The sequence below is a fragment of the Mus caroli genome, unplaced genomic scaffold, assembly GCF_978045245.1.
Source record: "Mus caroli unplaced genomic scaffold, Mus_caroli_1 scaffold_9, whole genome shotgun sequence".
NCBI lineage: Eukaryota > Metazoa > Chordata > Mammalia > Rodentia > Muridae > Mus > Mus caroli.
Window position 1 is genome coordinate 120,514,319 of NW_028227264.1, and position 16,600 is coordinate 120,530,918.

At 39.3% G+C, this 16,600-nt stretch overlaps 1 protein-coding gene across 1 annotated transcript in view; it reads right to left on the reverse strand.

The window, feature by feature from the left end:
* Positions 1–16,600, reverse strand: part of Lemd3 (LEM domain containing 3) — a 55,548-nt gene that overhangs the window by 13,532 nt on the left and 25,416 nt on the right. The window contains exons 2-4 of the mRNA XM_021175093.3: positions 14,939–14,976; positions 12,033–12,099; positions 9,938–10,005 (exon numbers count right to left, since the gene is read on the reverse strand). Coding sequence (XP_021030752.1) covers positions 9,938–10,005; positions 12,033–12,099; positions 14,939–14,976 — 173 coding nt within the window. The remainder of the gene's footprint in view (positions 1–9,937; positions 10,006–12,032; positions 12,100–14,938; positions 14,977–16,600) is intronic.

Here is a 16,600-nt window from a genome sequence, read left to right on the forward strand (position 1 = left end):
GAATATAGCCTTCACCCTTCTTACCACCATCTTTCTGTGTTACAAAAGAAGCCGGGCCTTTTACATAAAACAGTATTATCTACTTTTGAAATGGTCGAGCTATGCAGTCCTGGCTTGGTCTCACAACTGACTGAACCAAACTTCAATTGCTTTTGTACTCTGAAATTTAAAGCATCTGATGTTTTAAAACATAAATTTTCAGCAGTTATTTTAAAGACCAAGTGCACCTGGAAAGGGTAGTGTGTGTAAATGCACATGAATACATACAGTATATTAAAGGAATATAACCTCCCCCCCTCTCTCCAAGTGCTCATGGACAGCCTCTACTCCTCTACTCTTCTACTTCTCTACTCTCTCTCTCTGCCTCTACTACCCTCTTAACTCCCCTCCCCATGCCCTGAATAAACTCTGTTCTATACTTTAAAAAAAAGAAAAGAAAAGAATACAACCAAGAATTAGAAATCTGATGGGGCCGCTCATGCAAAGGAGCTGCCAGGCAGAGACAGCTCTATGCACCTCCACCTAGAGACTACAGTTTGTTTTTGAGATGCTATATGCTAGATGCCAAGAAACAACACTGTGCCAGGCATGCTGATGGATCTCTTTAATCCCAGGACTCAGGAGGCAGAGATCCGCCAGGTCTACATAGTGAGCTCCAGGACAGCCAGGGCTGCACAGTTAGACCTTGCCTTTAAAAACAAACAAACAAAAAACTAGATTTAACCATTGATTCGATGATTGACTTCTGTATCCAGCAGATCTGAGACTAGATTTCAGTTTCGTTACAAACTACATATGCGCAACATACTTAGTGAGGTGTACGCTATCTATGACATGTAGCCATTGTTAACTGCCACGTCAAGGTGTTCACAACAACTTTAAAGTGTCAACTGCTTATGCACACTGGAACTGACGGGTTATGGACCTAGCTGGTCATCAAAGAAGTACAACAGTGTTACATGGAGGACAGGCTCCCTACTCCTAGGCTGGTCACAGTCTAGCTGGGTGACCCAGTTATTATACCTCTAAGCTCTAATTTGTTCATAAAGTAGGTTTCCTGTCTTCCACCTTGTTAGATGAAGGTGAACTTGAGACCAGCACACGGCATAAAGTGCATACTTAAAAAAAACGTATTATACAAGTCTCACTGCCTCACTTTTTAAAATACTTCTTTTCCTTTTACCAAATTTCTACTAGAAGATTTAATTCTGCATAATGAGAACTGAAAAAGGATGAAGGCATCAAGATGGAAAGACAAGCAAACTGGAATGAGGTTGGGAAAGTGGCGATGGCGCAGACACCGCATTTCCAGACACACTGTCTGCAGAAGAGGGAATCCGCCCTGTCTCATCACAGGCCTCTTGAAAACACTTCATCTTCCACATAAAGGTTCACCAACAGTGATCAGGGGGCCGGGCTGAACCATAAAACTCTTATCTGGCCAGCACTTGGGACATTCACAAAGATCTACTTTCCTAGTAAGTTCTTCACAAATCTTAGGTATTGTGTATTGTGTCAGAAGTTAATCGGGGTTTGAAAGCAACTTAGAAACCGACGCAGCACTCCTCACCCCGCCCACAGGGATGCCGTGAGTGCTCCAGCTACAAACACATCGCTGTGCTTCCTACGCGCTCCACCAGAGGGACCTATTTCTTAAGTCTCCCAACGGTGAGCCGCCTTTCACTACCAAACTATGAAAGTTCAGTAAAAGCCCTTGGTAAGTCAGAGATATATCTAGATAAATAAGCGGATTAAAACTCCTTCTGAAGGAGAAAGAGTAAGGAAATACTAATAAAATGTAATGAGTCAAAGTCAACAAAACAGAAGCTCTGTGCTGGGACTTCTGTACCATGCACCAGAAGCCAGAGATGCTGGTGAGCACTGTGGAGTGGTGGGAATGGCTGCCTTATTTGCTACTATGTCCAAGTGTTGGCTTTGTGCGGATGAAATCATAACGTAAATGCCTAGAAATGAAATGTACAAGAATTCTCCATAAACAGAAAGCTTGCTGTGTATACCTTACAGTCCTTGTCTGATAACAAGTGGGGGTTTCTTACATGCTGCACAGATTAAAAAAAAAAAAGCCAACTGGGGCTAGGCTACGCTCACACTGTCATTCTAGATTAGGAAGTAATATGAACATTATCAAAAGCATTTTATAAAGTTCAGGCTCTTTGAAAAAGTAATTTCCTTTTCAGGATTATTTCCTAAGGAAATGACTAGGAAAAAAGTCAATGCACGTTAGTTATATAGTAAAATATTATCCAGCAATTTAAAAACTTATGCTGTGTAATGGGAGAGGCAAATGTATATGATTGCAAGGATAAACACATGAATATTTGTAATAGAAGATATTTATAGTCATACTAATTTTAAAAGACTAAAGAAAGCTAGATCAAATACTACCAGAGGTTACCATTATACAGTGAATTTAAAACTTTTTCCCTTTATTTCTCATGAGAATTAAATTATGATGGTAATTTTTACTGAAAATAAAACACTATTTTAAGAAATCCTTTTGAGACTTGTCTAGAATTTTAGACTTTTTTTTGACACACCCCCATCCTGCTTATTGATTGGGGGTGGGGGAGTTATTATTGGCAGCTCTGGAGACTGCATCTATGATGTGATAAACATATTTCACAACCTGAGGCCAAATAGAGTAACACAGATGTGCATACATATGAACCTAATGAGTATTAATATTTGAAAATAACTTTAAGAAATGGAATCTCGACTCTTTTTAGAATATGCAATAAAAAGTCTATAGTGTTAAAAAACAAAAGTAACCCCAGCCCTCATTCTGGACCATGAAACAGGAACTGGGGACACATCTTAGTGAGAGAATGCTTGCCTAGCAAGGCAGGAGGTCTGATCTGCTAGGCTCAACTCCTAGCACTGCAGAAACAGAAACAAACAAAAAAGCCAGCAACACGGGGGCTGGAGAGATGGCTCAGCACTGACTTTTCTTATGAAGGTCCTGAGTTCAAATCCCAGCAACCACATGGTGGCTCACAACCATCCGTAATAATATCTGACGCCCTCTACTGGTGTGTCTGAAGACACCAGTACACTTACACATAAATAATAAATAAGTGTACTTAAATATAAATAATAAGTCTTAAAAAATAAAAAGCCAGCAACACAAAACCTAGACCAGACCAAACCCACCACCGCCGAAATCCAACTGTTCGGAAGTACAGAATAATTTTAGGAAATTTAGGAAAACTTTTGATGACGGGCATGTGTAACAGAACAACTAAAGTTCACTGAAAATTAATTATACGTCTTCAGGAATGTACTAGAGTCAGCAAACCCCACCGTTTGATATTATTCAGTTAGTAGTTAGAGGTACATTACAAAGAACAAAAAAGGCAAAGTGTTTCACTCAGGATATTATGGAAGCATAAAATGAGAAAAGAGAAGAAAAAATGAAAATATAAGAATCAAAAATTCCCCAAATTTGGGTAAGGAATTATGCATTCAGATTGAAGAAACCCAACAAGTAAGCAGGAATGTTAAGTCTAAATAACAGGAACAACACATCAGGAGACACTGCTGCCTTCAGGGGCTGGGGAGATGGCTGAGCTGCAGTGCTAGTTTGCTTGAGTGTGGACATGAGTCTGGATCCCCAGACTCATGAAACAAAGCCTGGCATGGTGGCACATGCCTGTTCCCCCAGAGCTGGGGAAGCAGACGGGGAGGCGGTCCCTGGAGCGTCCTGGCCATATGGCTTAGGTAAAGCAGGCAGCTCAGGATTTTTAGAGAAAGGAGGAGACCATTGAAGAAGACAGTGTTGACCTCTGGTCTCCTTCCCCACATGTGAACCTGCCCATTTATCTACCCATACATATGCACACGTGTCCACACACATACACATACCATTATTATCACACACATGTACACACACACAATTATTATCAAACTGTCAAAAGGCAAAGAGACTTTTAAAGAGAGAAGCTGCTCATCACATAGGAGAACCTACGGAATAGTAAGATAAAACACATGAAGTGCTGAGAGAGGAAGACCAACCAATATACAAGTTAAAGAACAAAATTAGGCTTTAAAAGCTATAAATATATTCATGTCAAAAGCTATAAACATTAATGGTTATACAATCTAAAAGACACATTGATAACATAAAGGAGGATAATAAATTCAAAAGCAATTAAAGCATTTTACTACAAAAGAAATACAAAAAAGAAGTATGGCAGAAAAACAAAATTTCGGGCTTGAGAGATGGCTCAGTGGTTAAGAGCACTGACTGCTCTCCAGAGGTCCTGAGTTCAAATCCCAGCAACCACATGGTGGCTCACAACCATCTGTAATGAGATCTGATGCCCTCTTCTGGTGTGTCTGAAGACAGCTACAGTGTACTTATAATAAATAATAAATAAATAAATAAATAAATAAATAAATAAATAAATAAATCTATCTTTAAAAAAAATGAACAAACAAAATTTCCATACAGAGAGAAAGCAAGTGGAAACAACAACAAAAAAAAAGTCTCTCCCATCAACAATAGACTTCAAATAAAAATAGAAGCACCCTAATCATTGGATTGATGGATGAACGTGTAAAAGAAATCCACTTTAGCTTTAAGGGCACACACACAGGCTGACAAGGATAGATGAGAGAGACAGTCCATGGGAATAGTCAACTACGGATGTCACATAGGCAGGCAGCTCAATCCACTCAGAAGATACAGCAGTTATACTGGCATATACACATTAGAGAACCCACAGACAGAGAGAGTAATTAAAGACAGGATGGAGGGAGAGCGCACCACTGTTGGTAGTAGATTGCTATAAACAACTTTCAAAACTGGACAGAATACACAGATAAACATCAATGAGGAAAATGATGACTTCAATACTACAAACCAGACAGAAGTAAAAGACAAACATTTCATTCAAAGAAAAATACATATTTTCTCTTTATGAGGATTTCAGAAATGAGTAAAATGTATTTTCACTATACCTACCTCTCCCTCCTTCTCTAAGTCTTCCCCTGTTCCTCCTGTTCCTCCACAAACGCCCCTCTAAACGCATGCCCTCTCCTAAAAACTGCCTGTACATGACTTAGCAAACCCCATTAGTGTTGCCTGGGTTTAGAACTAACTACTTGAACATGGCCAACCAGCCTATGGGAGCTTCCTGAAGAGAACTGAAGTCTCCTTCTCTCAGCCATTGAGTACAGCTAGTCAAATAGGTATGGGGCTTATGTGTCCTTCTCCATTCATGCTGGAACACTAATTGGTGTGGTCCTGGGCAGGCATGAAAGGGTAATTCACTTCTTACTCACTTCATTAGAAAAAATTACTACTCAAATTCTTCAAAAAACAAAGAGAACTTTTCCAAACTTTCTTAAACTTTTAACACTAATTTATATATTTATTTACTCTGAGTGTGTGTGTGTGTGTGTGTGCGCGCGCGCGCGTGCATGCATACATGCAAGGCCATGAGCATCCAAGGGCTCACATGTGGCAGTAAGAGGACTCTCCCTTCCACCACGTGAGTCTCAGGGATTGAACTCAGGCCGTCAAGCTTGGCAGCAAGTGCATTTATCCAATGCATGAATGATCTTGCTAGCCCCCAAACTGACTTTTTTTTAAATTTTTTTATTAGATATTTTCTTCATTTACACTTCAAATGTTATCCCAAAAGTCCCCTATACCCTCCCCCCGCCCTGCTCCCCAACCCACCCACTCCCACTTCCTGGCCCTGGCGTTCCCCTGTACTGGGGCATATAAAGTTTGGTAGACCAAGGGGCCTCTCTTCCCAATGATGACCGACTAGGCCATCTTCTGATACATATGCAACTAGAGATATGTGGGTTTTTGTTATCAATGTTAGATAGATGGGACATTAAAATTCAGACTAACATCAATTAATAAAGACACAATTGTCCCTAATAAAATACCAGAAAAGGGAATTGGACAGCGTATTCAAAGTATAACAGCAGGGTCCTGTGGTACACAGACATTTCCACACAAAAAATATCAATGCAATATTTTCTTAATCTGTTAAACCTGTTGTTTTGTTCTGTTAAATAGATCAAAAAAATTAAAAACCACAATATTATTTGGATCCTTATGCATCCTGTTAATTAGAAGTAGTATTCATATTGTAGTCCCAATAAAAAATAAATGAAAATATTTAAATCAAATGATTATTTCAATAGCTACAGAAAAAGCATGAGAAAACTTAACAGTCCTTCAACAATGAGTTTTAAAAATGCCCAGGAGTAGGGAAAGGATGTCCATGTCAAAGAGCCACACCCACCGAGGCCCACACATGAGCGAGCTGTCAGACCTAACAGGGAGAACATAAAGACAAGAAGGAGGCGTGGGCCCACTCGCCACTCCTATTCAACACAGGCACTAGAAAGTCTAGGAGTAACTTATGCAAGAAATTTGAAAATCTGAAACAGAAAAAGTAATTTTATCTCTTTTCACAAATGATATAATTATCTACATAAAAATATTTTTAAAAAACCTGTAAAAATTCTAAATTAAAAAAAAAAAGTCCCCTTAGAGTAAATGAATTCAAACTTGCAGGGTACAAAAATCAACATGGAAAAATCAATTGTTTCCTATACAGTAAGAGCAAAGAATCTCAACAGGAAATGACAACAATTGTTTATAATCGCCTCAAAAAGGAAATACATAAGAATAAACTTAAAGGAGAGGCAGGCGGATTTCTGAGTTCGAGGCCAGCCTGGTCTACAAAGTGAGTGCCAGGACAGCCAGGGCTACACAGAGAAACCCTGTCTCGAAAAAAACCAAAAAAAAAAAAAAAAAAAAAAAGAATAAACTTAAAGGAGATGAGAAAATACATATACCAAAATTAAGATACAGATCAATAAAAAGTCATCTAATAAACTATGACTAGAAAAGGCCCAACTATAATGCTTATCTTACAATTTCTAGGGATTCTGTTTGCTTTGCTTTTTTTAATTATTTCATTTATTTACACTCCAAATGTTGCCCCCCTTCCTGTTGCCCCCTTCCAGAGTTCTTCACCTCATACTCCCTCCCTTTTGCCTCTGATAGGGTGGCTCCCCCAAGGCTTAGTAGATAAAAAAAATCTTAAGGGGCTGGAGAGATGGCTCAGTGGTCAAGGGTGTTTATTTGTTGCTCTTCCTAAGGGCCCAAAATCAGTTCCCAGCACCTTTATCAATCAGGCAGTTTATAACAGCTAAATCTGCTCCAGATGATATTACACTCTCTTCCACCTCCAGAGACATTGAATGCATGGGCACGTGCACACACACACACACACACACACACACATACACTATATTGGATCTTAGAAAAGATTGATAGGTAAAGTACAAACATAAGGATCTAAATTCAGATCCCCAGCAGTATAACAGATTGGATGGATGGATGGATGCATGGATGGATGGATGGATGACAGATGCATGGATGGATGGATGATGGATGGGTGGGTGGGTGGATGGATGAATGATGATAAATGGATGATGGATGGATGGATGCATGGATGGATAGATGGCATGACCACATACTTCTGAAACCTCAACCCTAGGGTGAGCGGGGAGTTGGAAGCAGTGAAGACATCTGGTCCTTCAAGTTCTCTGACCAGCCAGTCTATCTAGTCGATAGACAAGTGAGCTCCAGGTTCAGTATAGAGACCCTGTCCCAAAAACTAAGGTGGAAAAGGACAGAGGACACCTGGCACTAACCTCTGCCCATCCTTCCCCTTATCCCCATGCACACACATACAATAAAAGATATTTAAGAAAAAAGGGACCCAAATATAGCGGTCTCTTGTGAGACTATGCAGGGGCCTAGCAAACACAGGAGTGGATGTTCACAGTCAGCTATTGGATGTATCACAGGGCTCCCAATGGAGAAGCTAGAGAAAGTACCCAAGGAGCTAAAGGGATCTGCAACCCTATAGGTGGAACAACATGATGAACTAACCAGTACCCCAGAGCTCTTGTCTCTAGCTGCATATGTATCGAAAGATGGCCTAGTCGGCCATCACTGGAAAGAGAGGCCCATTGGACTTGCAAACTTTATATGCCCCAATATAGGGGAATGCCAGGGCCAAAAGAATGGGAATGGGTGGGTAGGGAAGTGGGGGGCGCTATGGGGGACTTTTGGGATAGCATTGGAAATGTAATTGAGGAAAATATGTAATAAAAAATATTAAAAATTAAAAAAAAAGAAAAAAGGATAAAGCTGAGGCTTTTTTTAACTTCAAATCTTATGAAAAAGGTGTAATAAATAAAAAGAAAAATACTATCAAATGTTATCATATGGCCTTGGAAGATATTAGATGAAGTAAGTCAGAGAATTATCAATGAGCAGTTAACATATCTAAATGTTACAAAACTGATACAGAAAAAAAAGCAGTGATTGACAGAATTTAAAAGAGAAAAATAGGTGGCTACTATGCAATGAGCATAGGGTTTCAGTCCTAAAATGAAAATGTCCTAGAGATTATTTATGTTAAATAATATGTATACAATTACCACATTGTACTACATGTACATTTAAAATATCAATAGGAAAAAACCTGTTCCCTTTTAAAGCCATGCTATTTGAAGGGGGTAGGAGAGATGACACACAATTACATCTGAACCCACAGAGCCATCTAAAAGCTGGCTGCACCAGCATCTCAGTTTGCAAGCATTCACATCTTTATGGGGCTACTTACATGGAACTGGATTGTCATGAATTCCATTTTCCCTTTCACAAGAATGGAAGTTTCCATCTTTCAGCTTCTATTTTCTTTCCTAGTTCCAGGATAACTTGTAACCGCTCAGAGAATCTCACCTGCAAGTCTTCTTAGCACCCTGAGATAACTGACCTGAGCAGGTCTCACTAAAAGCCATGTGCCTCACTTGCTTTCCTGAATGCTGCCCACCCATCTTAATTCTATCTCAATCTCCTTCTTAGTACTGCTAAGATTTGTGCTGAATCTTGTTTTAAGACAAGTCTCACTAACTTGTCCCGGCTGTCCTCAAACACTGGGCTCCAAGCATCTGCCCTGCTTCAGCCTACGAAGCGGCTTTGAGGACAGGCGTGTAGCACAGTGTTCTTCAGGCCCTTTGTCTTGTTTTGTTTAAAGATTTATTTTATTTATATGAGTACACTGCTGCTGTCTTCAGACACACCAAAAGAGGGCATCAGGTCCCATTACAGATGGTTGGGAGCCACGGTGTGGTTGCTGGGATTTGAACTCAGGACTTCTGGAAGAGCAGTCAGTGTGCTCTTACCCACTGAGCCATCTCTCCAGCCCCTCTAAAGCCCTTTACACACTTATGTGCACTTTCTTATATACAGTATCCTAAAACAAAAACACTAACAATTCCCATTGTCCTTTATTATATCTGCTTACATGGCACTAAATAGTTAAGACTTTTTAATTTTATAAGCTTTATTATTTTAAAGAAATCCTGCGTATAAATAACAATAAACAAAATCTACACAATTCAATGAACTCCGGGTTAGAAGGTTCTCCGAGGAGAGGCTTTAGAGCTTCCCGTTCATCATACTTCTGTATCAAGTACCCGGCATACACTTATTCACCCCCAAAACAAGCCAGGGCAAAAGCACAGCTAGAAAAGCAGTTAGCTTTCCATCCTTAAGGTATAAAAACACTCCAACCAGTTATATCCATAATCTCAGAAAGAAAACCCCCTCATATTCTCTCTTAACAGGAACCTAGCCAAACATATACAAGTAAGTAAACAAGTGTTCAAGTGGGTGGAATAGCATGGGAGAGACAGAGGCTAACCCGAGGGAGGAAGGGCCTGGTGCAGGGAACAGACGCATGAGCACTGAAGAACAGAGACTGCCTTACACAGTACACAAAGTAACCCAGCGCTTAACACTGTTGACAGTACTAAGGACATACATGCACTTTAAGAACACGGCTATTAAAACTCTGGTGTCACTGCTTACTTTTAAATATGCAGCTGCTTCTCGGACAGAAAGCATCCTTTGACTAGAACTGCCACATTCATGATCTCCTGAAAAGATTAGCATATTAATTTGGAGTAAGTACAATATTAAGCAGAAGAAATAGAACTTAAAGTATTTTACCAATTATACAATAATATAATCAATAAATATTGATGAACATTACTTATATCTTATAGAAACAATTCCAATATCTAGTGTAAACAAACCACTACCCTTCCATAAACCACTACTTTAGTCTATAGAAGAACGTCTTCTTCTTGTGTTCTAAAATATAAGCCAATGTAGGCACATTAAAGGGGAGCATCCAGGAAATTCTCACTACTAACTCACACATAGATTCCTAAAGCTAATAATCCAAAGCTTCATATAAGTCTAAGTTACTATTATTGCACTGTATCTTACTGTCGTACTAATAAGCATGTCTACTTTCAGAGCATAACCATGTTCATTGCAGACAGGAGTACATGTCCCTTAGAAATGTCGACCTGTGAAACTAAGATATTGCTGTTATAAAGGGGTGTGCTATAAAAGTTAGAGAAATTACGTTCTTTTTTAATATAGCTGCAGAGAATTCAAAGCTTTTTCCCGACTACATGTGGTCATTACAGATATTTTTCCTCACACTAAACTTCAATTCTAAGTCTTTGCTGCTTTATTACTCTCAAGTAGTTTAAAAATACCTGCAACATAAAAGTACAGTACCGAAAGTCATGCTCTGGCAACCCTTTCTGTAGTGAAAGCCGTGTTGTTACTTATAGTTTACTCCGGAAGCCAGGCTGTCATGGGCATAACTAGATAAGGGATAAGGACCTACAGGATAAATAAGTCTTCAAGCTTTATAATGCTTCCCAGAGACTCAGATTCAACAGGTCTAGAACAGAAGTCAGCAAAACACAGCCAAGGCCCAAATGTGGTCTACTGTTGGTATTCATAGAGTCTAGTCAAACTAGTTGATTAATATACTATTTATGGTTACTTTCATGCTATAATAGCAAAGTAAAATAGTAATGACAGAGGCAGTCTAGTCCACAAAACCTAAAATATTAACTACAGGCTCTTCATAGGAAAAAAACTGGCCAATACCCACTCTGGGTAAGGAAATCTACATCTCTAAAAGCAACCCTTGTGTCCTGATCTGGTAAACCAGAGACTATGCTCATAGATTTGCTAGTGAGAGCTATCCAGGATTAAGCTAGCTATAAAATACATTCGACGTAACTTCCAGGTATACTAGAGCATACCAAATAAATGTCATAAGATGTAGTATATGATTAATGAAGGCAAATCAGTGTGCAAGAGAAGCATTTAATGATGTACACAGAACTATACAGAGTCATTAAGACTAAAAACTGGGCAAAACCACAGACTCAGAGATAAATCTATCAGACAGAGGAAGTGAACATCAGGATCGTAAAGACTTCTGTTCAACCAGGAGTCACACTACATCTGTCCCCTAGACGTCTGCCAAGGACCCCAGCTGCACACCACAGTCTGCTTCTGCAAGCCCTGAAAATCTCCATTTCTGTTTTCCCAATCACCTAAAGGAAGGGACCCAAAGTCACTTCTTTCAGATTGTATGTAAAATGCTAATACTCTGCATGGATTGGATAAACGCATACTATTACTGTAAGTTGCAAATCTCAAACTTAGTAAGAACCCATTTAATAATTTCAGTAAATTATTCATATTGCAGATGTGTTGATGCCTGAGCAATGTAACAGACTTAAGAGCAGAGCATGAAAAGAATCTAATTAAAAATAGAATACTTTACTTCCTTTAAGTAAAGAAATGACAACTGCATAATCATAGAAGATTTTATCCAATTCAATTGCTATTTAAGTCTTCGGAATTTGTTACTATGTACACAATATATATAAATAACATCTAACATATATGGCAAGCAGAAAAATGGCCTGGATTATATCTGTATGAATTTTTTTCAAATCTCTAAAAAAAAATACTGTATAAATAAATATAAGCCTGTACTTAGGCAAGATTACCACTATTGACACAACACAACACACACTGGCTAATGTTAGAAATGTTTGGGAGACAATGAATGCTAAAATAATACCTGCAATCTGGGCCAATCGATCATGAAGTTTGTACAATGTGCTCATCAAAAGATTTTTTTCACTTTCCTAAAATTAAAAAAAAATTATGAAATAACATTTTTTTAAAAGTATAGTTTTTAAAAAAGGAGGAAATGAAGCTAAAATGGTTAAAGCCATATAATGTGAAAGGCAGAGCCTATGGAAACAGTAGCCACTCTACTTGAAGGCCATCAACATAACTGAGTTATCACTGTAAGTGCTTTACTTCCTGAGAACTAACCTGACACAGGGAGCTATCGAGGTGACTCAATGACTGAGAGCTTTTCTCCCAGAGGGCCAGAGTTCAAGTCCAGCACACCCCTGTCTGGCAGCTCACAACCTTCCCTAAGATACACAGGATTTGATGCCTCTGGCCTCGGTGGGCACCAGAGCTGATGTGTACACACACACACACACACACACACACACATAGCTACATAAATGGTTCTTACACACATACACCTCCTCTAACCATCAGAGCAGCCCCTCCAACCCCACACTGTATCATTCATACATGCTGTGTTAAACACAGACTATTCTTGTCTTTCTTCTAGCCAGCTTACATTTCGTGTTTGAGAAACTGTTTAACAGTTTAACAGACATGGGGTTGCACACATGTGCGTATACCCGTTCACCCTTTGTAGTCAGAGAACAATTAACAGGAATGGCTTCTCTCCTTTCACCATGTGTGTTCCAACTCGGATTAACATGTTTGCTGGCAAGTGCCTTTAGCCACTGAGCCATCCTCCAGCCCCTCATGGTTTGTTTTACTCTGACTCCATCACATAACTAAAGGAATATGTGTTGTTACTTTGACATACATCCTGTCCTAGACTTTCAAGATGACCCTTGTGCATCATTATTATTAAAGTGAAGCATGCAATGAGGTTAAGGAGTAAAGAGTTATCGTCTCAGAGCAAAGGGAGACACAACGAACAAGGTATTTCCTATTCTCAGGAGCACCGCCACAAAGCCCCATGCAGTGTCACACTGTGACTGCCCAATGCAGAGAGGGAGGGAGGTCAACAAAGCCATCTGTGTAACAGCAGGAGAGCTGGGCTGCATAGGAAGAAGAGACTCCATCATTCCAGCCAGAGGGAACTGCACAAGCAGAGGTAGAGGCATGAAAGCACTGGTTAGACTTCTTACACAAGCAGGAGTGAGCTGAAGGAAACGTGGCTTAGAACTGAATGCCACAAAACCCTAGATATGAAGAAAAAGAGTTTGGCTTTATTCTGAAATTTTAAGAGAAAAAAGTAAGCCAGCCTTGTGCATGTCTAGAATATTGCTCTGACCAGAAGGGAGAGATGCTATGAAGAAGACATGGTGTGGTCTATATAATCTATCAACTAGTCTAAACTATGATATCCAAATTTAAGAACAGCTACAACTAAGATAAGCCTTTGCAGGTAACGACAAAGGCTGAGACATTATCACCTGAGATAAAGCCATGGTTATCAGGGAGTCTTCATGAGCACAGGATTTCTGGATGAACATGCTCAGGGAGCAAGTTCAGGCATGGTTAGAAGCTGTAGAATGTGACCCGCACATATAAGTCTAAAGACATGAAGCTGCATCTACCCTTTGTCCCCACACTCATGTCCAGGAAACAAGGACAACAAGCTTCCACACTATGGGAAACAAAGTTCTGTCAATGCAACCATGATCTGTGATGGAGGAAGAAGCCTTCATCAAAGGCTTCAGATCCCCACCTCATGCCCTCCTCTATGTCTCCTGATGACACAGTATTCATCCCTCCAGCTGGCACCTGTTTCCTTCCAAGCTTTGCCACATCACCCTTTCCCTGACCTCATCCCTAGGTTACTCTGAATCAAGGCAATTCCTATCTTCATACAAAGTTACAAAACCAAAGTGTGAAGCAGAGTGGTCACACCTGCACGCCCAGCACAAGGAGACTGAGACAGGAATATAGCAAATCTAAGGCCAGGGTGGCCTATTTAACAAGATCACCTCATTCATAAATAAATAAACAAATAAACAAGCAAAGGCTCTCCGCCTCAAAAATAAACAGATAAAAATTCAAACTCCAATAATTAAACACCAAAAAGTAAAACCTGGGCTGAAACCCGAGAGTCTTAAACTGAATCTGTGATTCTACAAATTACTAAAGAAAATCGTTTTCTACTTCCAACGTTCCATGAGTCCACTGTACTAAGTCTCAACTATAACACTATCGCATTTTAAAGACTCAGTTGTCAAATTCACTGCAAATAAATGTCTTCACTACAGAATATACTGAAGAGAATTATTCCAAAGCCCCAGTCCTAAGAATATGAAATAATTCAGTCTGACTACACTTTATTATATGCTCTCAGTAAAACCAAATCATTTTGATATAGATCTATATAATGGTCAGTTCCCACAATGAAAACTTAGCAGAGAGTTATGTACTATACCATTCACTTCAGCTTTAAATATCTAAATCTGAAGTGTTTATTCTATGGTAAGCAAAAAGTATTTTGATGTAAATAAAATTTTGGTTCAAGTTATTATATCAATCATCCTTTGAAAAAGAATCTTTTAAAAGCCTTGTTTTTTTGCTTTCCTGATCCTTCTTCACACCAACGGAACAAAGATCCAAAAAGAAACAAAATGAAAACAAAACAAAAGCCTGCTAAGGCCTTAGACAACACAAGGTACTTTTAGGTAGGAGAGCCAGATCCAGGCATGGCAGGGCCACTCATATGTGATGGGGTCTTTACATAAAAGTAGCAAACATGCTATTGTCAGGAGTGGCTCTACACCAGACATAACGACCAAACTACTAGGGCCTTAGAGTTACTTTCCTTAGTTTACAGTCACTTTAGTATTTTCATCATTTAAAACATGACATCATACATTATAAGCATTATGATCTTTTACTTACTTGTATTTTTCCAAATGTTTCATCAAAGGGGTTTTTTACTATCAAGGAAAAGAAAGAAAAAAGAACTATTAGCATCACTCCAGCACGTCAATCCTAAACAACTTCCCTGAGAAGCCAGCACATGCGGTTCCACCAATGCACATACACAGACCAATGTAAACAAACGAGGTAAGAAGCCGGGAAGGAAGGAAGGCAGGCCAACTATGCTGGACAGTCTCACTTTACATTCATGGTTTTCGCCATCACAACTGAAAGCCAGGGTTATACAAGGAATTGATGATTCAAGTCTCTGCACCAGTCCTAAGTAATACTTGCTTAAACTAATGCCTCGCTCACTCTCCACTAGTTTTCCTATAAAGGAGGAATACCAATTGCACATACCTTGTCCAGTCCCGTAAGGACTACATGAGACAACCCTATAAAATGCCTGGCACAACAGCAGCTAGCTAGCACTCACTATGCTCTCAGTAAATACTACCCATTTTATTATCACTAAATAGATCACGTTTCTACATGGCTTGTTGCTTTAAAACTAAATAGTTCTTTTAGCATTCAAACTTCTAGTAGCTACCAAAAGAAAACAAACAAAAACCTGACTCTCTGCTAACATCTAGACAAATGGCAAGGAAAAAAAAATAAACAAATCAAAGTAGCTAACAATTAGATTTTAGTATTTGACAATCAAATATTATAAAGGAAATTTACAGTATTTTCCATGTAATCTTCCTCTACCTAAAATCTCCCCAATAATAATAATCTGATGCCAGATTATAATTAAATATATAACATGTCTCACAATTACTCAGACCCCCACCCCACACTCACACACACACACACACACACACACACATATTCAAAGTTCACAGACACTTGAAAGCTCTCTTACTCATTTCATACAGAGCGTATACTATACAAGCCCGGCACAGGGAAGCCCACCGCTCTGCTCTCGTAGGCAGCTCACACCAACCAGATTTCCTTTCTGAGAGCTTTTCTATTTTTATTTGAGAAAACAGGAAGTTCCATAGGAACCAGGAACTGCCTGATTCTAAGAAAGTTCATGCACAAGACCATTGACAAGGTACAATTAAAAAGCAATGGAAAAAAGCGTACATCCTGTTATCAGATTTTTCAAATGGCCATTGAGATAACCTTTCTGTATAAAAAGGTATCAATGCTGGGAAAGAAATATTTTTGAAAAGTAGAAAATCAGAAGTTCTCAAAATAGAGCACAAAACTGAGTTAAGAGAATCAAAGCACATGGATTGCAAAGTGCTTTTAATAGCACTGATTTTTAATGTGAAATCTGAGCACTCTGAAATAAAGCTATACAAACTCGAGCATGTCTGTGTCTGTGACAGCAGAATGTTTGTAAATCAGCCTGCAGACTCCTCTGCGAGCTGCTGACAACAGGCACCAGTGCAAGGCACACCTGGATGGATGGAGACAAGTAGAGTTCGTGCTGGACAAGGCTTACCACCACCTAAGCCAAGCCACACGTATGTCTATTTTGCTCTGTGTTGCAAAGGTAATGGTGTGAATTCTAACAGAAGCTGGGGGAGGTTGTCAGAAGGACTAGGAAGGCAGAAGGAGTAACACAGAAAAAGTCATGTTGAAAGCTACTAATGCCTTTTATATTCCAGATTTGCGCTTCAAGACTGAGAA